The sequence below is a fragment of the Lepus europaeus genome, chromosome 18, assembly GCF_033115175.1.
Source record: "Lepus europaeus isolate LE1 chromosome 18, mLepTim1.pri, whole genome shotgun sequence".
NCBI classification, from domain to species: domain Eukaryota; kingdom Metazoa; phylum Chordata; class Mammalia; order Lagomorpha; family Leporidae; genus Lepus; species Lepus europaeus.
This window is the reverse complement of record NC_084844.1, coordinates 55096055-55123103: the sequence shown is the minus strand read 5'-3', so window position 1 is coordinate 55123103 and position 27049 is coordinate 55096055. Positions and strand designations below refer to the sequence as shown.

The window sequence follows — 27049 nt, the reverse complement described above, 5'->3', positions numbered from 1 at the left end:
TCACCCACCACCAACTCTGTGGGAAGAGGGAGAATGATCGCTCTGGATGTCGGGTCTGAGCGTACTGGGCCAGGCCATCAGGGTGGTGTCCCTGGGGGTGTGGCTTTCTGGACAAAGCTGGCCACCCCCACTGCTAACAGAAGAGATCAAGGAGGGAGAGGTTCCAGGCTAGAAGCTCTGCTCCAGACCCCTGTCCTGCCCAGTGGCCCTGACCCTTCACCACCGGTCACACGGTCACTTCGGTCTTGCTGGCCGTGTAGCAGGTGTGGTGGCCAGGGATGTAGTGCAGCTGCTCCACTGTGTTGTGTCTGCGTGAGGCGAAGGCGTGGCGCTTGGCTGCCGTCTGGCTCTGGCCCAGGGTGGCGTAGGAGTTATTGGAGGCACTGGGATGGGAGTGCATCTTGGTCATGCGATAGCGGTCCAGCACAGGCGTGGACACAAAGACGTCCGTGTGCGAGATGGCCCGCGACAGCGACTGCTCGGGGAAGGCCGTCCGCTCTGGGGACAGCAGCGGGTCCTGGGAGTGCAGGCGCTCCGTGGAGAGAAGCTGCTCATCGGACAGGATGCGGTCGTAGGGCATGCCGAACTCATCTGGCAGGCCCCTCTGTGGGGACAGGACCCTGTCCTGGGACATGGCCCTGATGGGCCTGCGGGGTCGTTCCCTTGGCAACGGCTTCTGCTGTGACATCTGGATGACATTGAGGGGGAGGGTGCCGCGGGCAGCCAGGTCAGGCAGGTGCCTCCGCCTCATGTAATACTCATCAGCTTCCTTGTCAGCTGCAGGGGAGAGACAGAGAGAGAAGACAATTGGGGTGACATCACACTAGACTCAGGTAGAACCCCACCTCCTTCCACTCAGCTACACAGCTGTAAGCCTTCAGCGCTAACAGGCAGACCTCTGTAGTTTGTGGAGTAGGACTTGCAGGCTCAGGTGGGTGAAGGCAGTGGGTCTCTATGCAATGTGCAAACTCCTCTCTGGGGCTTATTAAATGCAGGTTCAGATTCTGGGGAGGGGAGGTGGAAGGGGTGTAGGGTGGGCCCAAGAATATGCATCTCTCACAAGCTGTCAGGTTTGAGATGCCCTGGTCCAAGGACTACCCTGAGTGGTCAGAGGTTAAAGGAGTTCCTCTAGATCCCCAGGGAGTTCATGGCAGAGTTGATGGCAAGCCCAGATCCTTGGACTTGCCCTGTTCCTATGCAGTATCTGCCACACCGCGATCCTGACTTAGAATGGCTCCCTGTCTTGCTACAATGCTCAGGGAGCAGCTTTCAGCTTCCCGATGTGGTCTGGAGCATTTCTCGATGAAAGCTGGGGTGCAGAAGCAGCCTCCTGCTGGAATGAAGTAAGATGCTCCGGCTAGGAGGCACTTGTGAAAATGCCTCACTGGTAACTTAGGAACATAGTAACACCTTCTCTGGAGTAACAGCCAATGCACAGGAAGCCAGCACATGGGCATCCAGTCCCCACACACACCAGCATCAGCAGCCTACACTTACTCTGCCTGTGCCCACAACACAAGCAGCCGACAACAGTCTCCATGTGCACCTCATTCAAATGTTCCACCTCTTTGCATCCAGTACACCCTCCACACTCACACTACCCCCTGTGCCTTTGAGCTTACCAAGGACACACACAACCCTGCATGCCCCAGATTTCAGAAGCAAAGCCTCATGGAACTCTGAATAGTGTAGGAAGGCTGACTGCTCCTCACCTGGCCCAGTGGGCTCACTGATGGGCATATTATGCCTCCTGAACCATACTCCCTCTTTTTGGGGCATCCGTCAGATCACCCACCCATGAAGTGACTCATGTGCACCTGATCTTAGGCCAGGGTAGGCTACTCTGAAGTTTCAAGCAAACGCTCTGCCCGGGGGCTCTAACTCAGTTGGGTGATCATCAAAAGAGACTCATGGGGGAAATCAGAGGAGGAGACCCCAGGGTCAGAGACCAGGAAAGAAGAGCTGTCCCTCAATGTGTTTTCTTGACATCTTAGTGTCTTAAACTTATCAGTGCTTGGACTCTCTCCAGACCCAAGTGGTAGAGCTGAGATCACTGGATGGACTGGACTTGGCTGATGACCTAGTGCTTGTGGGAGATATGAGAAGTCTCAGGTCCTTAAGACAGTCTTGGCTGGGTTAGAGAGGGAGCTGGCTTGTGGTTCTCTGGGAGGGGTCACAAAGAAGTTCTGGCCATCGCTAGCCTCTATTACAAGGTAAGATATAAAGCAACTGTAAGTCCATGGTTTGAAGAAGGCAAGTGGGGTGCAGCTTGGGGGAAGGTTTTCCCTTGCAGTTTAAGTGGTGCACGAGTTGAAGTGTTGTCTCCCATGGGATTGTGGATCTGAGGATTTTGTTGCCTCTTTCTGAGGCTGGGAGAGTGGGCTCAGGCCCTCAATAACAAAAGCCAGGGGCTGTCTCTTCTCTTCTTCCTCTCTCCAGCTTTCTCTTTGTTCCTGAGATTTCTCACCAGTCCTCTTGGTTTGGGGGCAAGACAGTGAGATACAAGAGGATTTCCTTGAGGCCCCAGGGGCACACCCCAACCCTGGAGGAAACCCGACTTACTTAGTCTCTTCAGAGATGAGTACTTGCTGGGGTTGGTCTTCACCGCAGACTCATAGGATGGGGGTAGATGGGCCAAGTTCTGGAAAGAGCGGGAGAAGGAGAGATCATAGGGCTCCGTGGCCGATGTCAGGATATTGTTCATCCGTGGCTTCTCTGCAGGGAAAGGGAGGGTGCATTGCATCAGAGAAAAAGAAGGCTGTGCAGACAAGAGGGAAGCACCCAAATTCCCTCTCCCCATTTTCTGCCTCATCTCTGACGAGAGCCCGCATCCTGCTTCCCTGACCCTCTGTGCCGGGACATAAGTGGTGCTGTTTTAGCTGCCTCTGGCCACCACGGCAGTTGACCATTATTTGAATAGCAGATTCTGCTCTGAGACTAAGGAGTAGTCTCCAAATACATCTCTGGGTTGTCTGATGAAGATGTAGTCCTGATGGAGCTGAGGGGCATCCTAAAATCATCTACTTCCATGTGCCAGGGCTGTCCCTTCCCTAGTAGCTTTAGATAAACCCAGCTGTCAGGCTTGGGAAAATCTGAGTTTGGAGCAGCTGGTGAAGGGATTTGTGTGTGTACCCAACGGAGAACTGAATCTAGCACACAGCCTCACTGAGACTCCAACCCATACTCTGTCCATCATGTCACTCTACCTCTCACATATCTCCTTCTACCATGGGCCTCTGCAAGCCCAGTGCCTGACAAGCCACTGTGAGAGACACAGTCATTGTATCTTACTTTAATTCCTTTCTCCAAAGCCCTCTTAGCCCCCTGTAAGCTGCTGGGGAAAAGAATATAGATAAAAATGCTCAGCACATCCTTCCCCCAACTTCTTCCTTCCCCCCAGAATAAAGCCTTGGGAAGGAATAAAGCCTTGAGATTCACAAATCAAAAATGAAAGAGAGAAAGTCATTTGTTCAATTCCAGACCTGGGGAAAAGAATGGAAGACAAGGTGAAAGGGAAGTGAGTGCATGACCACCGGGGACACCATGCAGGGCAAGCTGGGCTCCGGGGGACCAGATTAAAGACAGCACAGGAGAGGAAGGAAGGAATGCAGAACTGGGTGAGGGAGTGGCTGTGGGAAGGTGGGAGATGGGGGCAGAGAAGAATGGAGGTCCCAGGAAGGAAGACAAGCATGCCATGGTGATTGACTGACAGGAGGAGGCACCCACCACAGAAGTCTGTAGGTGGTTGCCGGGGGAAACAGTGATACTATTCTCAGGTTTGAGGTGTTTGGGAGGCTGTTGTCTGGTTGCATCAGTTCTCCATTCTCTTTGGTTGGGAACTCTCAGGACCAAAGATAAGGGGTGGGCTCTAACTCTAGATAGATGTGTGGGAGAACTGTAGGAAACCACAGACAATAGGAATTCTATGTCATGGAGCATAAAGAAGCCCCTGTATGACTTGTCCTAGGGCAGCCCCATGCACAGGGAACTCCTAGCTTCTCTATTTCTTTCCTGCCTGCACTGTTACCCCCAAAACTGGGGATTGAGCCAGGGAAGCTCAGCCAATAAGCTGCTGTTCCTGCCAGCTTGGTACATATGTGAGGGGGTGGGGAACGCTCGTATCCCCGAGAGATCAGAACATGCTGTACAGAAAGAGCCTCCCTGGCATGGACCAGGACAAATGCCAGGAAATGGAGTGGGCAGGAAGCTGGGAGTGCTGCTTTCAAGAGCTGGTTAATAGCCACTAATCCCTTAGCTCTTGTCGCTTCACTTTGGTCCACGCTGGAGAAGATGGAACTTCTCTCTGCCAGTGGGTATCATCCTCCCACTGAGGGCATCACTCAGCTCACCCTCTTCCAAATGCAGTTATTTCTGGGTACCATTGCCCTTCACTGAAACATGACAGCTCTGCCTTGCCTTTTGCCCCCACCATGACTACCCCTTGCTCCTTTGCTGATGCTCTGGCTCCTACTGAAATGTCTCCCCTTGTACTTCCTCTATTGGATTCTGACTTCACTGAAGGCTCCTAGCTGTGACAGTGTTATATCTTTGATGCCCACAAACGTATCTGCTCTTCAACCTTGCTCATGCTTGTCTTGTCAGTTTCACCTAGTTTAACATCTAACTGCTTTCTAAAAAAAATCAACTTGAGGTGATCTTGTTGATCTCCAAAGACTGCAATCTCCTTGGTAGGAGGAGTCTTGCCACTTTTTCTACTTCCTTTACTGCACTTGGAACAAAATAAGGCTCTTATTAATGCTCTTTGGTTAATCAGAGGCCACCCAGACTCTAATTATTCGCTTTGCCAGTTCCTGGAAAATGTGTAGTATCCAAGAAGGGAGCGCAGAGAAAACTGTGCCTCCACTGCCGTGTGAACCACTCAAGGACAGGGACCGGGTCCATCTCCTCCTCCTTGCACTGACTGGAGGAGGGAAGCCAGGAAGAAGAGGAGGGAAGAATGGTTCCTCTCCTTGTATTCGGGAGTGCGTGCACGTGTTGGCTCCCTCTGGGAAACCAGCTCAGCGGCTGTTCTTTCAGAATGTAGGAGCTCTCCTCGCTTGCCTTTTCTGGCTCCTCTTCCTGTTTCTGCTTCATCACCACGGGCATCCCCCAGGCTCCCTGCCTCTGCCTTCTGCTTTTCTCTTTCAGCATTTCTGCACAGATTGTCCCTACTCCCGAGGCTTCTGTTACTGCCTCCAAAGCATAACTTGCGTCTTCGGATCCAGCCTCTCTACACAATTCATTTTTTGCATCCCCAACTGCCTGTTGAATAATTTTTCTTGCATATCCTATGGTCTTGTCAAACTCCAGGTCTCCAGATGCAAGCTCACAAACAACAACTCCATCCGCTGTAGATGCTGACGTTGTCTCTGATTCCTCACTTGGTGTTAAGACTCAGCACCCTTTCTTCTAATTCATCTTGGCTTGAGATTTTACTCAGAACTGGCTCACACAAGCCATATTCAATGAGTGACAAAGCTGTCTCAATCTTTTGTTCAAAACATCTCACATCTTAATCCTCCTCTCTGCCCCCACTGTCAATCAACATCACCATTAGGATCAGCTTTTTTGAACTGTTTTCTCCAGTTTCTCCCATTTCTAGTTTTTCTTAAACCCCACAACTTGACACATCAGATTATATTTCTGCCTTCATCACCTACTGATTCTTCCACCAGGAGCACAGCACTTGAGGGCATGTAAAAATATCCTATGGCCCTCCACTGATTATCACGTCCTTCAACCTCAGTATACTCTGACACGAGAATGGCGGGTGTCTCTATCAGGTGGGCTGAAGACTTTACCTTTGTTTTGAGTGTCTGTCTCCCTAAAATTCTAATGAAGCTTTCATCCTTTCACAGCAAAGAGACAGTAATGACTGATAGTTCACAATTTACATGGCTATCTTATGTTCTGTCGACTTTTGAGCAGGTGTAAAAAAATAGTTTTCCTCTGCAGTTCCAAATGTGAAGCTGTGATCTGGGGGGAGGACACTGTAACCTAAGTGGAAAACATGGTTTTGTGATCCTCTGGCACTGTGTGAACATTCTTTATAACTTTATAACTTCTTTTAGTCTATCCCCTGCCAAGAAGCTAGGGCCCAAATCAGCTTTTAGTTTTATCAAATCTTAATTAGCTTGGGGAGGATGGAGAGAGTTTAACCAACTCTTGTGTCATCCGTAAAGGATACCACAAGCAGCACTGGGCAAAGGAGAGTATTACACTCCTTGCCATGGATATACGGAATTCATGAGTCAAGAAGTGATGTGGCTTGCAAGAAGTGATGTCAATTGCAAGCAGAAATGGGTGCATACAGGCTCTAGCTCATTTCCTTTCATGGCAGATCATTGTGATATCAGAGAGAGAAACACCAAGGGACAATGGTCTGAAAGTGAGAGGCAAGCATTGTGGCCATGGAGGAAGGCAAGCACATGGCTTCTTGCACCTTCCATGCATTGATGCCCTGTCAGGCATCAGTGGTTAGAATGGAGCCACTTGAATGAGGATGGAATACAGAGTGTTCCCAATCATCTCTCACCATGTGTTGGGGTCTGGGTAGCACTGCTTAAAATCGGATGATTATACTGATGATCACCTGAAAGTAATGGAAAAGAAGTTTATAAAGAAGAGTTCAGGTATTCCGCTGTCTCTCCAACACAGCAGCAGCTTCTCTTCCTCAAAGGAAGCACTTCTAAGAAAGGCAGGGAAAAAGTACATTAGCCTCAAAGAAACTTCTCTTGCTGTTTCTGTCTCTTTACTTCTGCACCAGGGCTTCCTCTGTTGCCATGGTGACCCACCCACATCTCTCAATCTGGTTGACCAGCCACAGAGGATTGGTTGGGATGAGGGTACATGGAGACCAAGAAGCATTTGGCAAGTATACTTACATGGGGTGGGGAACCAGGCAGGGAAAGTAGTTTCTTCGTGTGTGAGGGGGTATGCTAGGGTGTGATTAATCTGAAGGAGGAAGCTGTGATGTAAGGTCTGGGTGCATCCTGGGATGCGGCAAGCATACAGAAGTATTCACTATCCAAGATCAGGAGTCCTGGATTCTGGGCTCTATCCTGCCTTTAGAGGACACAGCCCAACCATTCAAAAGGTTTAATGCAAAAAGTCCACCTAGATTGAGTGATACACAAAATTCATCAAGTCTTAGTTTTCACAGCTTGCAGTTCAAGGCATTCCAATGGCTTCTAAAATCGTTTGAATGAAAATATTTGCCAGTATTATATCACAGCTTTAGCTCAATATTGTGTTCTTGTATTTCAAGGGTGCATGCATCTAATTTCAACTGAAGCAAAGTGAAGAAAAGTGAGATCTTTGCTTTAGTTTACTAAACTGTGGATTGCAGCTTGTTATCCTTGTGAGGCTAGGTAGGATATCAGTCCTGTTTCCTTGCATCTTGTTATTTAATCATCTTTTCTACTTGTTGAATTATACTCTTTGATGACTCATTCCCTTCTCCTTCAATTTATCCCTTTTTATCTTCTAGTCCCTAAATACAGTGGCTGCATAAAATTCAGGTATCTTTATAAAAACTTCAGCAGTTCTTGGGGCCTCTACCTCTTACCCAAACTGGTGGTTCCAAAGTAAATGTACTCCTTTAGCCAGAGGTCCATGTAATCTACAAAGTTAGATTTTAAACCACTCAAGTACATTGCCTTAAAATTTTTGCCCTTACCCCAAATCATTATAATTTCTTCTCTATGTCTCAAATTTTGTCCATGGTGCTAATGTTCCATGCTCTTGGAATGTGAAATTTGAGTTATTATTACTATAATTATTTTTTTTTTACCATTTCCCTTTCTTCACCCTCCGTATCCAGTAAATAGTCCTTGTCCTATATCCGCTCTATCAATCCAAGCCCAAGATATATCTATTTCTCAAGATTTGTCTTAGCTCTAGTCTCTGGCCACTTCCAAGACAAGTCATCCTGTGTATTCCTGCTAGACAAAATTTCCTAAACCAATGGAATCATTACATCATTTCTTGGATTAAGATTAGACTCTTGGAAGCCACAACAATACAAAAGTTGCACTTTGTAAATTCACATTTATGAAATAAAAAAAAAAAGATATATCACATGGTACCCCCCAAAAAAAATAAATAAATAAAAATAAATAAATAAAAAATAAAATAACTATCTGAAATCCTTGTCCTTCATAAATAATTATAATTATCTGGGTAGTTTAAGTTAGTGTTTCCAAAGTTATCAAATCATAATCACTTGAAAAATCTCCAGGGGGAAAGTACTAAGAAATGTTACTATTCTCCAGGCCCTTTTTAATTTCTCAGTGGTTTCCTAACTTCCATTACATCAGAATCATTGGGAGGCCTTACTAAAATGAAGATTGTTGAGACCTACCCCCAGCGGTTCTGATTCAGTGGGCCCAAGGTATCACCCAAAATTTGTGTCTCTAAAAAAAAAAAAGATTGGACTCTTTAATCTGCCAAGCACACTATCTAGTAGGGGCATGGGTTTCAGCAAAAGGGCAGAATTTATCACATGATGATGCTGTTCTTTCCCAAGGCAAATTAAGTTATACCCAAGGAAGAAGCTATATGCCAGATAGAGTCTGTTCTACACTGGACTTGGGTTTAAGCCAGAAGACAGAATCCAGGAAAGGACTTAAAGGATAGGTTTTTTTTTCCCCCTACTGATCTTCCAGAGGCAAGGAAAAAATCAGTTTTATTTTTGTTTCCAAGCAATATGGTGGCACCAGAGAGAAAAGTACAAGAAATAGGAAAACATTGCTTGCTTGGTAGAGACTGGCAGTTGATGAGAAGGGCTTCTAGTATCTTGTGTCAGGATCCAAACTGGTTCAGTTGATGATTTCTGAAAGCTGATTGTGCTCTATACCCTGTGCTGAACATGGTCACATGCATTTAAAAAAAAAAAAAAAAAAAAAAACCTCACAATGATCTTCCTGTGAATGGAGAGTGCTGTGAAGCAAAATGAAAATATATTATTGGCCTACCCTTAGCCAGACCCTGGACAAAACTCTTTAAATACCTTCATGGAAATCTTTTCTGTAAATTTTTAACAGATACAATTTTAAAAAGATAAATGTCTTGAATTTAGATATTTGGCTTGCAAGTCCAGTGATTTTCCTTTACTTTGAATCTCACTGAAAATGTTTTGCTCGCATTTGGTTTTATTCCTACCTTGGCATTAAGAAGAAACTTTCTAAATTAAGTAAACAGAGGAAAATTAAAACTGCCCTAAAATAACCATTGTGACATTTTGTTGTACTTCCTTTTATTTCTCTCCTCTCATAAAAGAAAATGTGTGTGTTCATGCATGTGCACTCATACACAAGCACTTGAACAATATCGCAATGAGCAATCTTGGCTCTATGTCATTTTGCATACGGATTCCAGTTCTAAAATGGATTAAAACATGGTGATTTGATTCTGACAGTTGTGCAAAATGACAAATGTGTGAAGCTATTCATTGGAGCATTTCTATGGTGGCAAAAGCAAAAAGACAAACAAAATACTGATACAAATATCTACAGAAAAAATGTGTAGTTTTCCCAAAGATAAGCATGTTGCACATACTGCTTTAATCTCGCTCATACTTAATGAACAGCATATCTGAAAACACTTTCATGTTTTGAAATCTTTCATGAAGCTTCACAATGGTCTTTCTAGAGAACAGTCTATGTATCATTTAAGCATACTATATTTAAGTATAACATATGTAAGCACAATTAAGCAGTACCCTCTTTTTTGGTATTTAAATGGTTTAAAAGTTTAATAATGTTATACCAAACATCTGTGAGCATAAATTTTTGATCATTCATCATTTTCTTAAAATAATAACTAAAAACAACATTTCTAACTCAAAACACTGTCAGTTGCCTAGCAGTATGACAAAATAGAATGACAGATTTCTTCATATTTAACCATTCATCTATTCCTGGAAAATACCTAATCTGATTCTGGTATCTGGTTATTTTATTATATCGCCAGATTTTAGTTGCTTATCTTTAATGAATGTATACATACTTACATACATACATAAAATACATAAAACTATATTTTTTGTGCTAAAACTGTTGTTGTATTAAGGTAGTGATTTTATAAAACCAAGTGAATAGTATTCTATCTTTTTCTATGCCTTGAAACTATTCATATAGCATATAAAATATCTAGTCTTTGGAAATTTGAAGGAAGAAGTACACACTGCCTTCTTATTCAAGTTCTGCTGTAGGCCAGTGAGAGAGGGTGGGCTTGTGTTATTTCATACCATCACCAATAAGTAGATAAGGAAACTGAAGTGTGGAGAGGTTGAATATTTTGCTCAGTGTTATATAGAGAGCAGGTGAAGCTGGGGAGCAACCCCAGGCTGGCTGGGGCCTGCATCCTTCACCATTAGGTACATGCAACAACACAACCCTTGCGTATTGATTCACTCACCCTTTCTAATGCTGGATTCAATCAGTAGTTACTGTTTTTTTTTCTTAAAATACTCATCCATTGGCTACTTTCAGCTTTTTATTAGCTTAAAACTATAACACGACCATCCCACCTCACAATCTCCATATATTAGGGTATATCCATTTTCTTGTTCTTAATTTTGCATGTCACTGTTTTCTGAGTTAACAATTTATTCAAATCATTATTCTTTTTCATAGAACTACCTCTTCCGTGCTATATATCAGCTGCTATTTTTTATTGTCTGATAAATAAATAAATAATGTTTTCTTTTTATGTTATGGTCATAAGAGAAAGCATTATTTAACCTTTGGATTTGTTTATTCCTGCCTCCTAAATCTCCTTGTTTTCATTTGTTATTGTTTCCTAATTTCTTGGCTTGAATCTTTACTCCATTTATTCTCACTGTTGTCTGTAAATAGTGGAGTCTTAGCTGTGGATTTATCTCTGGCACTATCCCATGGGCATCAGTGCGTAGTGTTCCCATTGTGGTCATGCCCTAAATGATCTATAATTGCACCCTCGATTTCCTCTTTGACCCAGGAGTTATTTAGTAGACTGCCATTGAATTTAGAAGTGTTTGGATTTGTTGATTTGAACTTCTGCCATTAATCTTCTGTTTTATTGTACTATGCTCAGAGAACAGGCCCTGTTTAAGTTCTGCTTTTTAGAACTTGTTGAGTTTTCTGTTGTGGGTTAATATATGATCAATTTTTATAAATATTTTATAAGTACTTAGAGAAAAGGTATATTTTCTTTTGATAGAGTACAGAATTGACCTATATCTATTAAATCAGCCACATGGTATACATTATTCAGTTTTCTGTACTGTAATTCATTCTTTGCCTACTTAATCTGTCAATGATTGAGAGAAGTGTGCTAAGGTCTCCCACTACTCTTGTGTTTCTGTCATTTTCTCCCTGTATTTGTTATGGAGTTGGTTTTATATATTTCATAGCTACATTATTCAGCAAAAAAACCTTACGATACTTATGTCTTCTTTGTGGATTGCACCCTTTATCAATGTTAAATACCACTTTTGGTCCTATTTAATGCCTTTTTTGCCTTTAAGTCCGCTTTTGCTGATATTTATATTGCTAACCCAGCTTCCTTTTTGTTTGCATTTGCCTGATAAACTTTGCCTATCCTTTTACATATAACCTTTCTGTGTCATGTTGTTTTAAGCTTGTCTCCTTTGAGAGTATATATGTATTTAATCTGCTTTATATGCTTTGGTACTTTCTGGGTTGTCCTGAGAGCTAAAAGTCATTCTACCTGCTTGTAAAATTGTCCCACCTTCCACTGGAGCATTTTCCTCTTCCTGCTATATTCACGCCATAGGATCACACTCTCTTCATGCAGCCCAAACTCCAGATGCCATAGCTGATGTGACCAAGTGAGAGTTTTCTGACTCAACGTGGGCCAATTTGAGTTCCTACTTCAAAAATCATGAGATGAAAGTGATTTGATCTCTCTGTATGGATGAATCCATGACACATAAACTAGGTAGCTATGGGCAGTCATCTGGGTTTGGAATACAGCCAGTTTTTAGAGACCACAGCAGATTGTATTTTCCAGAAATGACCACGGTTATGGTTCTGGTCTCACATTCTTGCCCAGAACCTTGTTATTCCCCGATAAGATGCAGGACATTGAAATGGGGTGGGAGGCATTGGATTGATGAATAAGTTCCAGCAAAAGTAATGGGAAATGACTTCCAGGCCGGCGCCGCAGCTCACTAGGCTAATCCTCCGCCTTGTGGCGCCGGCACACCGGGTGCTAGTCCTGGTCGGGGCACCGGATTCTGTCCCGGTTGCCCCTCTTCCAGGCCAGCTCTCTGCTGTGGCCAGGGAGTGCAGTGGAGGATGGCCCAAGTCCTTGGGCCCTGCACCCCATGGGAGACCAGGAGAAGCACCTGGCTCCTGCCATCGGATCAGCGCAGTGCGCTGGCCGCAGCACGCCGGCCGCGGCGGCCATTGGAGGGTGAACCAACGGCAAAAGGAAGACCTTTCTCTCTGTCTCTCTCTCTCACTGTCCACTCTGCCTGTCAAAAAAAAAAAAAAAAAAAAAAAATGACTTCCAAGGCCAGGTTGCAAATGGTGATGGGGTTTCTACTGGCTCCCTCTCAGTACCTTTCACACCTTGGATCCCAGCCACCTGAAAGGGCTACATGTGAAAAAATACTTCCACATGTTTGTGCAAAATGGATTGAAATGATGTTCTTTTTTGGTGACAAAATTTTGAAAGCCATGGATGCAAGGGGTTTTCAAGAAATTCATGGATAATTAATACTATGACAAAGCTATGCATGGGTCATTCAATTGTTGTTGCTGAGTAGTAAATGTTATATGGTGTGAATGCACCACAGTTTGTTTCAGGACCCATGTGTTGAAGGACATATAAGTTATTTTCAGTTTTGGGATACTGGGAATAAAGCTTCTATGAACACTCATGGTTAATTCTTCAATTATCTGATTTAAATACAGTCATGTATTGCTTAGTGACGGAGGTATGCTCTGAGAAATTTGTCATTGTACAAACATCATACAGCACACTTACACAGAAGAAGATGGCCAGGATGTCACTAGATGATATAATCCTACGGAACCATGTATCATATATGCAGACCTATCACTGACTGAAACATTATGTGACACACGACTGGATCTAGCAGTGCCTTTACTGGATGGCCTGGCAGTGTTCTGTGTACTTTTTAAAACAATCTGCCCAGACGTTTTCCAGAGTGGTTGTACCATTTTACATTCCCATCAGATATGAAAGAGTTGTCCAGTTTCTCTACATCCTTGCCAGCATTTGGTGTAGTCATTTTTTATTTATTTATTTATTTATTTTTAGCTTTCTGTATCCACAGCTGGTATGTAGTGTGGTGTCTTATTGTGGACAGAAGGTGCATTACCCTGATGGCCAATGAAGTTGAGCATATTTTCATGTGTGTATTCTGCATCCTCTTCAGTGAAACTTCTCTACTTTTGTCCATTTTATAATCGGACTGCGTGTTTCCTGTTAAGTTTTGAGGCTTCATTTTATGTCCTAGATACTAGTCTTTGTTGGCTGGATGGTTTGAAGGTATTTTCTTCTAATCTGTAGCTTGTTTTGTTATCCTTTCAATAGGGTCTTTCACAGAGTGAATGTTGTATTTACCCAATTTATTAAGTTTTTTTTTTTCCTTTTATAGCTTGTTCTTCTGGAGTCAAACCTAAGAACTCTTTTCTTAGTCTTGGGTGATGAAAGCTTTTAACTGTTTTTTTTTTTTTCTTGATGTTTTACACAATCCATTTTAATTATTTTTTATAAAATGTATGAGATTTAGGTTGAAGTTCCTTTTTTTTTTTTTCTTATGGATGTCAAACTGCCCCAGTATACTTTTTTTTTTTGTTTGAGTGGATAGTGAGAGAGAGACAGAGAGAAAGGTCTTCCTTTTTGCCATTGGTTCACCCTCCAATGGCCGCTGCGGCCAGCGCATCTCGCTGATCCAAAGCTTGGAGCCAGGTGCTTCTCCTGGTCTCCCATGGGGTGCAGGGCCCAAGGACTTGGGCCATCCTCCACTGCACTCCCGGGCCATAGCAGAGAGCTGGCCTGGAAGAAGGGCAACCGGGATAGAATCCGGCGCCCCAACCGGGACTAGAACACGGTGTGCCAGCGCCGCAAGGTGGAGGATTAGCCTGTTGAGCCACGGCTCCGGCCCAGTATACTTTCTTAAAAATGATTTTTCTCTCATTAACTTGCTTTTGCACCTTTGTTAAAATATATCAGTGGGATATGTTTGTATGTGTCTGTTTCTGGGTTTTATATTCTATTTCATTTATCTACATATCTATTCCTCTGCCAAGTCTACACTGTTTTGATGACTGTAGGCATATGATATTTCTTGAAACTGAGTGGGATGATTTCTCCCACTTTCTTTTTCAAAATTCTTTTAGCTATTCTAGTTCTATGCCTCTCATGTAAATTTCATTATATTGTCTATAGCTAAAAAAACTGTTGTTTATAAGAATTGCCTTAAATATGTATGTTATTGGGGGGGTTGGACATCTTTACTCTGTCTAGCCCTCCAATCCATAGGCTTGATATCTCTATTTATATTATGCCATTAAAATTTTTTTTTCTGAATTTGAGAAGCTGAGAGACAAAGAGAAATCTCCCATCCACTGGTTCAATCCACAAATGCATGAAACAGCCAGGTCTGGGCCAGGCTGAAGCTGTCAGCCTGGAACTCAATCCTATTCTCCAACATGGATACAGAATATTAGATACTTGAGCCACCACCTGCTGCCTCTCTGGGTGTGAATTAGCAGGAAGTTGGAATGGAAAAACAGAGCTGGGACTGGAACCCAGGCACTGTGGTGTGGTGTACAGGCATCCCAAGCAGCAGTCTAACCACTGTGTCAAACGCCCACCCCTTTAACATTTTAGTTTCATCGACACTTATACTATGCTTTTAAAGTTATGTTCTTAATGGTTTCCATAGGGATGACAATATGCATCTTAACATGTCACAGTCTTCAGAATTCAGTTAATTCTGGAAGAATACAGAAATTTTGATCCAATTTGTCACAGTGAACTTTCTTCCTTTGCATCATCACTATCATGTATATTACATCTGTGTACATATATATACAGATATATACATGTTATTCCCAATGAGGAAGCATTAACATTATTGCCTTATGTATTTTGTGTCTTTTTAAAAAGTTAAAAGACATAAGAAAAATATGATTGTTAGAGACTCTTCTATTAATGGCATGTTTATGATTTCTGTGTTTTCATTTCTTCCAGTGGATATGAGTAAGTGCCTAGTATCCATTTCCTTTCAGCCTGGAAACTTTCTGTAGTATTTCTTACAAGTCACATCTGTTAGCAAAGAATTTTCTGCCTTTGTTTATCTGAGTGTCTCTATTTCACCTTTATTTATGAAGGGTAATTTTTCCCAATAGGCAATTCTGTGTTGATCGTTTTTCTGTAGAAATTTGAGTAAGTCTTCCCAACCACCTCTGGCCACCATTGTTTAGGATGGGAGATGAAGCATTAATCACAATGTGCTGAGAGGGCAAGGGTGTTGGCTGGTGCTCCATATCCAGCAAGTCCATTTCCACCACAGAAGCACAGCAGCCTGCACACCCAGCCTGCCCCACAGCAGGTGGCACACACAGCCTGCACACCCAGCCTGCCCCACAGCAGGTGGCACACACAGCCTGCACACCCAGCCTGCCCCACAGCAGTTGGCACATACAACCTGCACATCCAGTCTGCCCACAGCAACCTGCACGCTCAGCCTGCACACATAGCCTACACACCCAGTCTGCCCCACAGCAGTCGGCACACACAGCCTGCACACCCAGTCTGCCCCATAGCAGCTGGCACACACAGCTTGACTCCACTTGGCAGAACCTCTGCGGAGATGATAGAGCACTGTGTAGAGCTAATGAACCTTCACTATCCTTATCTGAAGCTCCGTAATTATTCAAGCACAAACACTTCTCAAATTGTTGTATACTTTGGGTCAGTTTCTAGAGCCCAGAAATGGCTGCTTTTATAAATATATTTCTCAAGCTTCATAGTTGGCTTATGGGGGAAAACATTTGCTAACCTTCGAACTGAGGCATGGCTGGTTTCACCTAGCTCCCCACTCTCCAGCTCCTGAACAGCCAGTATAGCTTAGTGCTCAGCCAAACAGATGCTGGAGGGAGTTGAAAAAAAAAAAAAGACAGGAGCTCTGGCTGGGTTATTTCTTCCTGGGCAGCTTAGAGGGTAGACTTGGGTATCAGAAAAATCTCCATTACAATATAGGCTGAGCCTTTTGTATCCAGGGAGAATGATTTGTGTCTAGATTTCAAACTCATTCACATATTTTAATAGTTAGAATATGGGCTACAGAAGAGTCACTGGGTATTGACAATACCTTCTAGGAGGGAAAAATCAATTTCAAAGTTCTTTTACTCTGAGATGAAGGCAATTATTTGTCGCCCCAAACCATTCACATTTTCAGAAATAATAATTTGCTGGCCTTGCCCTAAGTGCAGGCTCAGTGGCTTCCTCCACGTAGGAGCCAACAGTGATCCCATGTGAAGAACACCTTGTGTTTCCATCAAAAAAGGCACTGAAAGGTAGCTTAGGATGGCCTTCCCTGCAGTGGCTCTGGGGAGGCCTGTGGGTTCTTTGGAAGTGCCACAAGGGCCACTGTTCAAGGGATAGTGTCTCATGGACAGAGGGTCCTATCTTCCTCCTTATCCCCATGCCGTTTCACTCAGAGCAATTTGGTTTCCATCTGTTCTCTGAACTGGGCTTTTATTAAGATTTCAGTAGAAGGAACAGTTCCACTGGTAGAAAGTTTAATATCTATGGATCAAGTGCAGCCATTGCATTTTACAGGTGAGAAAAGAGGCCCAGAATACTCAAGTGATCTGTTCTAGTAGAGGCAGGAGTGAGTCTTGAATCCTGTTTTCTAGGGTTGTATTTCTTCCAGTAGGCCTTATTGTCTGGGAGCTGACAAGATCTTCACCAAGTCCCCTGTGTGCCCCAGCAAGAGATCCTCAGAGCTCTGAGGGATTTGGGTGGCTGTGCACTTCTTTGTGAACAACTTTGGCTGTCGTTGTAGACTTGGGTTCCGTGAAATACTCTAAACCCTGGGAGAACAGGAGGTGGTTCTGAATCAAATAAGCTTTGGATATTGCACACTATCCTCTTCCTCTGGGAAATTTATTGTGCATGTTAAAGGCTCTGAGAAGTCCAGCATAAATCCATTTGGGTATTTTGGGGAAACTTTAATAAAGGGACTGTATTAAAAGGTGTGAGCAGGGTGTAGAGGACCCACAGGGATGGAACAGTGTCCTCGCATGAGTATGAGAATGGAAAGTTTTATCCAAACTATCCTGAGTGTTTTCTAGGACCCAAAGGCAGGGAGTGCTGAGTAGACAGCACCCTCTGATCTTTGTTTCAGGGACAGAGTTAGAACACCAATAGAAGTGCAGCAAGGCAGCCTGGGAATTAAGTATCCCAACTTTGCTCTCTTCTTTTCCTCTCTTTCCAGAATTTAATTAATTTGTTTGTTTGATAGGCAGAGAGACAGACAGAACTCCCATACACTGATTCATACCTCAAGTGCCTACAACAGATCCTTCCCACCCCCACCTTTAAACTCTTGCTCCCTGGCTGGGGCCAAACCTTGGCAATGGGGAGGCTAGGAACGCAATCCAGGTCTTCCACACAGGTTGATTGAGCCATCACTGATGCCTCTCAGGATCTGCATTAGTAGGAAGCTTGAGTCAGGAGCAGAGCTAGGAATTGAATCCAGGTACTGTGATTTGGGATGAGAGCATTTTAACTGGTGTCTTAAATGCTAAGCCAAATGCCCATTGCCAGGGATTTCCTGTTTATCAAAGCCAACCAATAGCAATAGAATAAGGAGCCCATTGATGCAATCCATAAAGGTCAGCACCCAGGAGCACTGGGTCAGGTGGCAAAACTCCTCCCCATGGAAGTACTAACCCACTCTGACCAACACTGCTCTGGTGCATCCAAAGGTATCCTATGGGGTGTGGGGGAACAGGTGTTCTGGGGAATGGATGGAGGCTTGGGGTGTCTGGGACATAGGTGTTAATGGCAAAGGGTGACAAGCAGAGTTCATGGCATACAAAGGATAAAAAGATTGACAATTCCCTGATTTTGCCTGGGGTTCCTCTCTTCTGGGTTGTATGAGTGCTCTTTTCAATTCAGCATCCTGTCTCTCCCTGGACTCATCCACTGATCATATCTCCTCTCTGGCAATGATCAGTCTTCCCCTCCATCTCCCGCTTCGGTGAGTCCTGGGCTTCGGCACAGTGCCCAAATGGGGCCAGCAGCCTTTCTGATGGATTGAGCAGGATAACATAACAATTAATTAGCACTCAGGACTCATCGGTCGATATGCTGACAAGACCACAGAGTGACAAAACAATCTCCACCTGAGTTCACAGCTGTATGGCGGAAGCAGAGGAGCAGGAGGGGACTCTTTTGCCCACGGAGAGTGTGTGGGTCACCGGCAGTGATGAACTGACCACTCAGAAGCAGAACGTTGTCCCTCACTCCTGCAGCCCAAGCTGTCCCAGTGGATGGTGAATTTCCTGGCATTGGGACCAGGCTTAACTGCCAAGGGAAGTGCTTGGTTTCTCTGGAGAAACAAATAAACTGTGTGCTCATCTGGGTGTGCTTGCATTTGTGTGTTTGTTTATGTGTGCACTGGAGCACTGCGGGGATGAAAGAGAAGAGGGTGATTTGATGTCAGGTGTTTTGATTGATAATTCAGCAACAGAGCAAAAGTTGTTTCTGTTCAGCAAATCATAGGGAAGTGGTACAAACAGTGCCTAAAGGCAACAACAATGGCTTGATCAATGGGATCCTTAGAGGACAAAACAAAGAGGGAATGTGCATATTGTTATAGGCTCTCTACTCTGGGGGCCTGACTGCCACACTCAAACTGCTGTGATCAGCACCTGATTTCCTCCTGGCTTTCAGTCCCTGCAGCTTTGGGTTTATCCTCCCTGGCCGCTACTTTAGTCTTTCTCAAATGCTAATGTCATCCTGTCCCTGAGCCCCCAAGCATTGCAAACTACCAGTAGGTTAAAGTTCAGGTGCATGCAAGGTCTTCTTCCCAGCCATTAATAACACGGAAGATTCCTGGAGGATAAGCTCGATTATGCTGCTTTTGTGCATTAGCACAATTCTTCCTGGGCTCCTGGGAAGCACTTGTACAGGTTTTTAATGCTGAATGAATGAGTAAATGAATCACTTCTTGAGGCAGGAGAAAATGGGCAAGAGGCCATGGTGATAACGACTCGGTTGCTTTCCCTATTTTTCCTCTTCTTGTTCACTACCCTCTTGCCAAAGCCCAGAATGGCAGATTTTGTGGGCCTGCAGACAGAGTCGTGCATTGCAATTTTTCACTTGTGTCTACGTCTGAGTATGTGTGGAGGAGTAAGGCACCCTTCTTCCCCACCCAGATTCAACCCACACTTGGCACCTCTTGAGGTTAGGTTGCCATCTCTGTGCATCCCACACAACCCTGTTAAACTTGGTAGCATGAAAAAGTCCAGGTAGAGAGGCAGGCCTGTGAGACTTGGTGTCCCCAGCTGAAATTCCTCCCAGGAGGACAGGTTGGTCACAGGTGACACTGTAAGGTCATGGTACCCTATGCTTCTGTCTATTCTCCTTCCTTCCCCTACTCAAAATCTTGCCCCTCCTTACCCCAGAAACTCTCATTTGGGGTCCCCTGCACTCCACCCCTGAGAGCCCATCTTGTATGAGCTCCTTCCCTGTGGACTTGCTCTGCTTCCCCACTTTTTTTTTTTTTTTTGACAGGCAGAGTGGACAGTGAGAGACAGAGACAGAGAGAAAGGTCTTCCTTTTGCCGTTGGTTCACCCTCCAATGGCCGCCGCGGTAGCGCGCTGCGGCCGGCGCACCGCGCTGATCCGATGGCAGGAGCCAGGTGCTTATCCTGGTCTCCCATGGGGTGCAGGGCCCAAGGGCTTGGGCCATCCTCCACTGCACTCCCTGGCCACAGCAGAGAGCTGGCCTGGAAGAGGGGCAACCGGGACAGGATCGGTGCCCCGACCGGGACTAGAACCCGGTGTGCCGGCGCCGCTAGGCGGAGGATTAGCCTATTGAGCTGCGGTGCCGGCCTGCTTCCCCACTTTTGGCAAAAATTTTCATTTTCGATTCTGCCTGGGGAAAAAAAAATGACATCGCATGGGTTGTCATGCCCACACAGGAAGGCAATGTGTTTTCTGCCAGATTCACTTAAAAAGACAAACTTTAGGTCTCCTTGGGAGTGCTGCCTGCTGCCTGCTGTGATCCCCTTCAGTGCAGCTTCTGCTCATCCGAGTTGCTGGGGCTGTGCTGTTCTACTTGCAGTTACTGTCAGCACTGCAACAGGATTTGCCATCCTCTACCCGGCTCCAGGCCACCTGTCCTGCTCCTGGTGGTGAGGAATGCTTGAGCTTATCCCCGAGGCCTGTTGAAATCATGGCTGTAGAGAGACCACCTTGAAAGGGCTTGGCATGACCTGGGAGGGGGATCAGGTGTGAGCACCAGGTGTGTGATGGGGTGGACCTGAGAGAGGGTAGGCTGGACAGGCCTCTGTCACCGTGTCAAGCTGGCAGTTCAGGTGGGATCCTTATGAGAGTTGAAGCCCTATGATACTCCCTCAGATGGGGGATTGTTGGGGAATTCCTGTGCAAGTTTCAGACCCTTCTCACCCCCACTCAAGGGCATCCCACCCTATAAATTTCCAAGCTCTGATCTAGACATCAAATACATCCACTGGGTGACACAAAGAAGCTCAGTATCACAACATGTGGCTCAGTCTGAAATATCTGTTTGGGAAGGATTGATATTTTAAGGGTGTGTGGTCTTTTGGGATGCCCCAAATATCCCAAATACAAGGTCATCACCACAAGACCCGTACCTATCAGGTAATGCTATGAGTGTACCTGACATATTATCATATATCCCTTATGAAGTGAAGTAGCATAGGATCCAGGGTTATGGTTTAGTTCTCACATTTGCTTTCTACATGACAACTCCAATTGGAGGAAATTCTAGATCTGGTGGCTGACTCAAGAAATCCACACACATTACCATCTCAGGACAAATGGAGTTTTATCATGTTTGGACTAAGACCGTATGTGGGATGTATGTGTGTGTGTGTGTGTACTTCAAAATGTTCAGGAAAAAGTTTTTGAAATACAAGCATCATGTGGCAAGAGGAAGTGGCATGTGTGGATGTCTGCCTGTGTCTCTCTCTCTTTATCTGCTTGATGAGCCATCAGTGTTCAACATGAGGGACTCGCCCTAATGACTTGAAGATCTAATGATTTAAGGCCCCACCTCTAAATAATCATGGTTGGATTAACTTTCTGTCCTCTTCACATCTCACAGGGAGGTTTGAATATCAAAGTCTTGGGGTACATGTCAACCATGTTCAAACCAGGCTGCTGTAGATAGAAATGGCAGAAGGGAAGGAATGGGAGCAGAATTGACTCAGATTTCTTTTAGACTGAGGTCTCTGTCACAGTCATTGTGGTTCATAAAGAAAGGACCTAGTTCAAGATATAAAGAGGGCCAATAGGGGCCCATGTTGTGGTGTGTCAGGTAAAGCTGCTGCCTGCGACGCCAGCATCCCATATGTGTGCAGAATCATGTCCCTGCTGCTCCACCTCCAATCCAGCTCCCTGCTCATGGCTTGAGGATGGCTCAATTACTTGGGCCCCTGCCACCTATGTGGGAGACCTGGAACAAACTCCTGGCTCCTGGCTTCAGCCTGGCCCAGTCCCAGATATTGCGGCCATCTGGGGAGTGAACCAGTAGATGGAAGAACTCTCACCTCTCTCCGTGTCTCTCTCACTCTCTGTTATCTCTGACTTCCAAAAATAAATAAATAAGTAAATAAATCTTTTTCTCAAAAGGGCCAATAACCAATACCAGATTATGTTTCTCTATTGGGAAATTAATTCCTATTATTAGTGGGATGCTGCAAGTATCTCTGGCAATTGGGCAGCTTCCTAACAGGCAGAATCCATAGCAAAGGAAAGCACAGCCCAGAGCAGCTGTTCACACTCACACAGTCCCTGCTGACCATCTGTGTGGGGCTTACATGACACACAGAGAAGGGGACGGCAGGAGAGGTGCTGGCCTTCACTGGCTTCAACAGAGGCATTTTGAAGTAACCTTTGGGCGCAGTGGTGAGGGAAGGAAGTGGCGCTCCCTCTGTGGTAACACGCAGGGGAGACCCTGGGTATCACTGTGTGCTGACAGGTGAGACGTGTGTGATGAGGAAGCCTGCAGAGGCTGGAATAAAATGAAGACAACAACAAACGCTTTTCAAAGACCCTTGATAGACAGGAGAAGGGCATGGGCTCTTGGCGTTGGGAGGTAGATTTGTGCTCAGCTTAGAACTAGAATTGGAGAACTATAGCAAAATCCCCACCTGTTGCTGACCTGCCCTGAGGACTGTTTGTGCTTCAATGGAAATGCTCACTGCAGAGGCGTGGTGGCATCATGGGGTATTTTCCCAGAAGAGGAACTTGGGAGGAGGGGGAAGAAGGCATTTGTGTGCATATGTGTACACACATTTTGCCTTCTCCCGCTTTGGTTGGATAATCTGGGAGGGAGAAGGGGCAAAGGGCAAGAGAGAAGGCTGTGTATTCCCTGGGCACCAGGCACCTTGATCTTGGAGCTCACAAATGCTCTTTCTCATCCTGCTCTATCACACACTAAACATCCAGGCCTCTGCTGGGAATGAAGAGATGGTGCCTGTGGCTTGAGCTGCCTGCTACCCCCTGGGGAAGGTTCAATTCCGTATGTCATCCCTAACCCTGTAACCAACACACAGCCCCTCATATAAACCCACCAGCCAGCGCTGGCCAGCTTACAACACATCTGTGCAAATGTCTCTTGTTTCACATTTTCTCTCTACTCTATAAGATTCCTTTTTCTACATCACTATTTTTTATCACCTGAGAAGTTATTGGACCTCATCTTACTTCCCTCAGTCTCTAACTTTCTCCTATACCCTCTGCTTGGATTTGATCAGGCATTTAAAATGTTTCTATTTATTTGACAAATAATAATTTCCTATATTTATGCAGTACAGTGTGATATTTTGATATATGCTTTCATTGCAGGCTGATTGAATCAAGCACCTCACATATCCCTCACCTGATAAACTTACCAATTTTTGTGGTGAGAATCTTTAAAACCTAACCTTTGAACAATTCTGAAATATGCAAGGCAATATCATTACATCACCATTCTGCACAAGAGATCGCCAAAGCTTAATCCTCTTATCTAAGGCATTGTTTTGGAATCAGTGTGGAAACTCACCAAATAGTGTTCATGTAATAAATGTAGAAGTCTTAATAAACTTTAAGGGCTGTGTGGGTTATTTAAATTTATTACTTTAATAAATCTTTACAGTAACTCCAAGATGTAGGAACGAATATCAACTCCATTTTATAGATGAGAAAATTGAGGCTCAGATCAGGAAAATGTTTAGGACACATGGCTGTGAGTAATGACAGAGGCTGATGAGCTCAGGCAGTTCAACAGCACAGCCACCCTCCGAATCCTCACTGGCTGTATCTGGGCTGTTTCTGTGTTTACCACACTCCACACAGCTGATCTTGTCATGGGCACACTCTCCTCAAATCAGACATGAAGACTGATCAGTGCTCTGGGAATCCTGGCCATATTGCAATATTGTATCAAACCACCAGCTGATAGTGCCAGGGGAGAAGAAAGAACTGTTTGCTGTGCAATTCCATTGTGAAGAGTTAGTGTGTTAGGTTGAGAGGCATCTACTGTCATTATAGAGTTCGGCTGTTTTGCTGTAAAACTTGTCCTTGCTTTGTTTGTGAAAAATTCACACAGTGCTTCTTTTCCTCATCAGTATGGGGAGCCTTTCTCAGAGAACATCTTTAATAAATGACTAACCTTGACAACAGACATGTCAATGATGCTGCCAGAACTTTATAACATGGTGTTCGGAGGCATCCCTTCAAGCGTGGGAGAGTGAGAGGAAAGGCTGAAGGAAGTACTCCATTTCTGTGCTTATGCTGGGTTTCTGGGAACAGCTGAGTATCGGTCTCCCCTCTGAAACAACCACAGTCATGGCTGATTTTCATTTTTAAAAACGATCCCACTCACCCATGTGACTGTTTGGAAGACAGAAAATAAGACTCAACAACAACAAAATGTGTATGTATGTTTTTTTTTTCCCCCATTTAAAAGAGACCATGTTTTGGGATGTGCTTTTTCAACATCAAAGTATATGAATGTTCTTCCAAGTCAATCATGTACACCTGTATGACTGTAGGTGGTAGCTTAGCAATCAGTTGTATAAATGCATCGTCTGTTTGAGTTTTGTTGTTGTTTAAAACCAGTTCCTGGTTGGCGCCGCGGCTTACTAGGCTAATCCTCTGCCTGTGGCACCGGCACCCCAGGTTCTAGTCCCAGTTGGGGCACCGGATTCTGTCCTGGTTGCTCCTCTTCCCGTCCAGCTCTCTGCTGTGGCCCGGGAGGGCAGTGGAGGATGGCCCAAGTGCTTGGGCCCTGCACCCGCATGGGAGACCAGGAGGAAGCACCTGGCTCCTGGTTTCCAATTGGCACTGTGCGCCAGCCATAGAAGCCATTTGGGGGGTGAACCAACGGAAGGAAGACATTTCTCTCTGTCTTCCTCTCTCTCACTGTCTAACTCTGCCCGTCAAAAAAAAAAAAAAAAAAGTTCCTAATTGTTAGAATTCAGGGTACTCCCTTTTAAGTGATGTAGTAGTCAATGCTTTATTCCTCTTCACAGGCAGAACTGCATGGGGATCCTTAACCATTTTCCCAAGGGAAAATTCTAGAATCAGAATTTCTAGGTTAGGGGGACTGCAGTTGTTAAAGGTTGTGGTTCAGTTTCTGATCACATTTGTTGAGCTGACTGATAATTCTTGAGCCTGAATGCCAGCACAGTGCCCATTCCTCCCCATGAGTGGTACCAGGTTTTTCTTGTGCAGAAAGCTTGCAAGGTATGCAATAATATCTGGTATCCAATTTTCTCTGTATTTCATTGATTACTACTGGGATCAAACAGTTTTTTATTTTCTCTGTGTTTGACAAGGGAAATATGTTCAACAGACATTTGAATATATTCAATAATTTCTTTGTCTCTTTTCTCCCTATTGGAGTGATTATTGTAATTTGGCCTTTATTAATTTTTAAGAGTTTTATATATCAAAGATATAGATCCTCCATCTCTTACACATCTTAGCATTTTCCCCAATATTAGTATGTATGCTACCAAAGTGAGTACATTTTACCAATTTTTGAAAAATTTAAAAAATTTTTTTTCACAAATATCTTACATTGGAATGTATCAGTTTTGCCAGTATTTTTGTCTATGTTTTGTCTCTTTGGAAATTTGTTCATTTTTTGTTCACAAAACCATTTTTGAGCACTGACTCTGTGCCTGGCGGCAGGTGATGCTCAGGACAATATCCCATTCCCAGATGGCACATACATTGTTATCTCATTCTTTCATGAGTTTATTTTTGGCATTTTAATCTACAGTGTACATGGAATATATTTTGTTATATCCATGAGATAAAAATTTACTGTGGGGCCAGCTCCATGGTGTAGTAGGTTAATCCTCTGCCTGTGGCGCCAGTTCTAGTCCTGGCTGCCCCTCTTCCAATCCAGCTCTCTGCTATGGCCTGGGAAAGCAGTAGAAGATGGCCCAAGTGCTTGGGCCCCTGCACTCGCGTGGAAGACCTGGAAGAAGCTCCTAGCTCCTGGCTTCGGATCGGCGCAGCTCCGGCTGTTGCGGCCATCTGGGGAGTGAAACAATGAAGACCTTTCTCTCTGTCTCTCCCTCCACTGTCTATAACTCTACCTCTCAAATAAATAAAATCTTTTAAATAATTTATTGCAAAATGTTTCAATGATGATTCTTTTTTTTGAAGATTTATTTTATTTATCTGAAAGGCAGAGTTACAGAGAGAGAGAGAGAGAGAGAGAGAGAGATCTTCCATCTGATGGTTCACTCCCCAATTGGCCGCAATAGCCGGAGCTGTGCCTATCTGAAGTCAGGAGCCAGGAGCCAGGAGCCAGGAGCTTCTTCTGGCTCTCCCACGTGGGCGCAGGGGCCCAAGGACTTGAGCCATCTTCTGCTTTCCCAGGCCATAGCAGAGAGCTGGACTGGAAGAGGAGCAGCTGGGACTAGAACCAACGCCCATATGGGATGCCAGCACTTCAGGCCAGGGCGTTAACCCACAATAATGATTCTAACAAAGACTTTCCTTTCTTTTATGCAAACCCATCCTAACCCTACACTAAATAATTAGCCATTAATGAAGATGGCATGGTTTGAAGATTGACCATCCAGGCTATTTATATTATCAGTAGTAAGGAAGGCTTGCAGAAAAAACTGTCTATGGATTTATATCCAGAAATTTGCACTCATATTCATTCAACAGTTTTGAGACTATTTTCATAGTAAATGAAAAACTAGGGTAAATCAAAGATTATGACTCAGAAACAATCTCCTATTATAAGCAACAGTGGAATATGCAAGGGGACTGTAAAAAGTTTTGTGCATTTCAGTGCAAAATGTTTGAGATCTGTGCATAGTACGTTTATAACATGTTCTTTTTTTGCATGCACTTTATGAAGACCCTTTGTAAAAGAGGAAGGGGAGCTTAGGTAGATCTGGGGCAGCCCACTGCGTGCTGGCGGCTGCTGTTGGGTTAGGACCTGACTCCAGCTGGGCACCTGCATGCCTATACTGCTGTCCCCGGGGTCTCTGCAGTGCGCACAAAAGTACACGCCAGTCCTCCAGGATTAAGTGAACATTTATTTCCACCAAATGTCTGTGTTTCAGTGCTCTCTGTGTGAATGATAATTCATTACACACAATCCCATGCTGCCTATTCTATCCTTTTTGGTAGTGCTCCCCCACTGTTTTAATCATTAACATTTTATATTGCCTCTAAACATCTGAATGTCTAGCAGAGCAACTATCAATCTTTATTTTTACATGTGTGTGCACCTGCTTATTAATATCATGCATCTATTTTTTCA

General features: G+C 44.5%; 1 protein-coding gene across 3 annotated transcripts in view; it reads right to left on the bottom strand.

Annotated features, from left to right (window-relative positions):
• Window positions 1-226: 226 nt before the first annotated feature.
• Window positions 227-27049, bottom strand: part of SHISA6 (shisa family member 6) — a 325702-nt gene continuing 298879 nt past the window's right edge. For 2 of the 3 annotated variants that reach the window (XM_062175262.1, XM_062175263.1), the window contains 2 exons: window positions 2563-2715; window positions 227-777 (listed from right to left, as the gene is read on the bottom strand). In XM_062175262.1, the coding sequence (XP_062031246.1) occupies window positions 227-777; window positions 2563-2715 (704 nt within the window). Of the gene's footprint in view, window positions 778-2562; window positions 2716-6535; window positions 6593-27049 lie in introns of all 3 variants that reach the window. The other variant, XM_062175261.1, reaches the window with a different exon arrangement.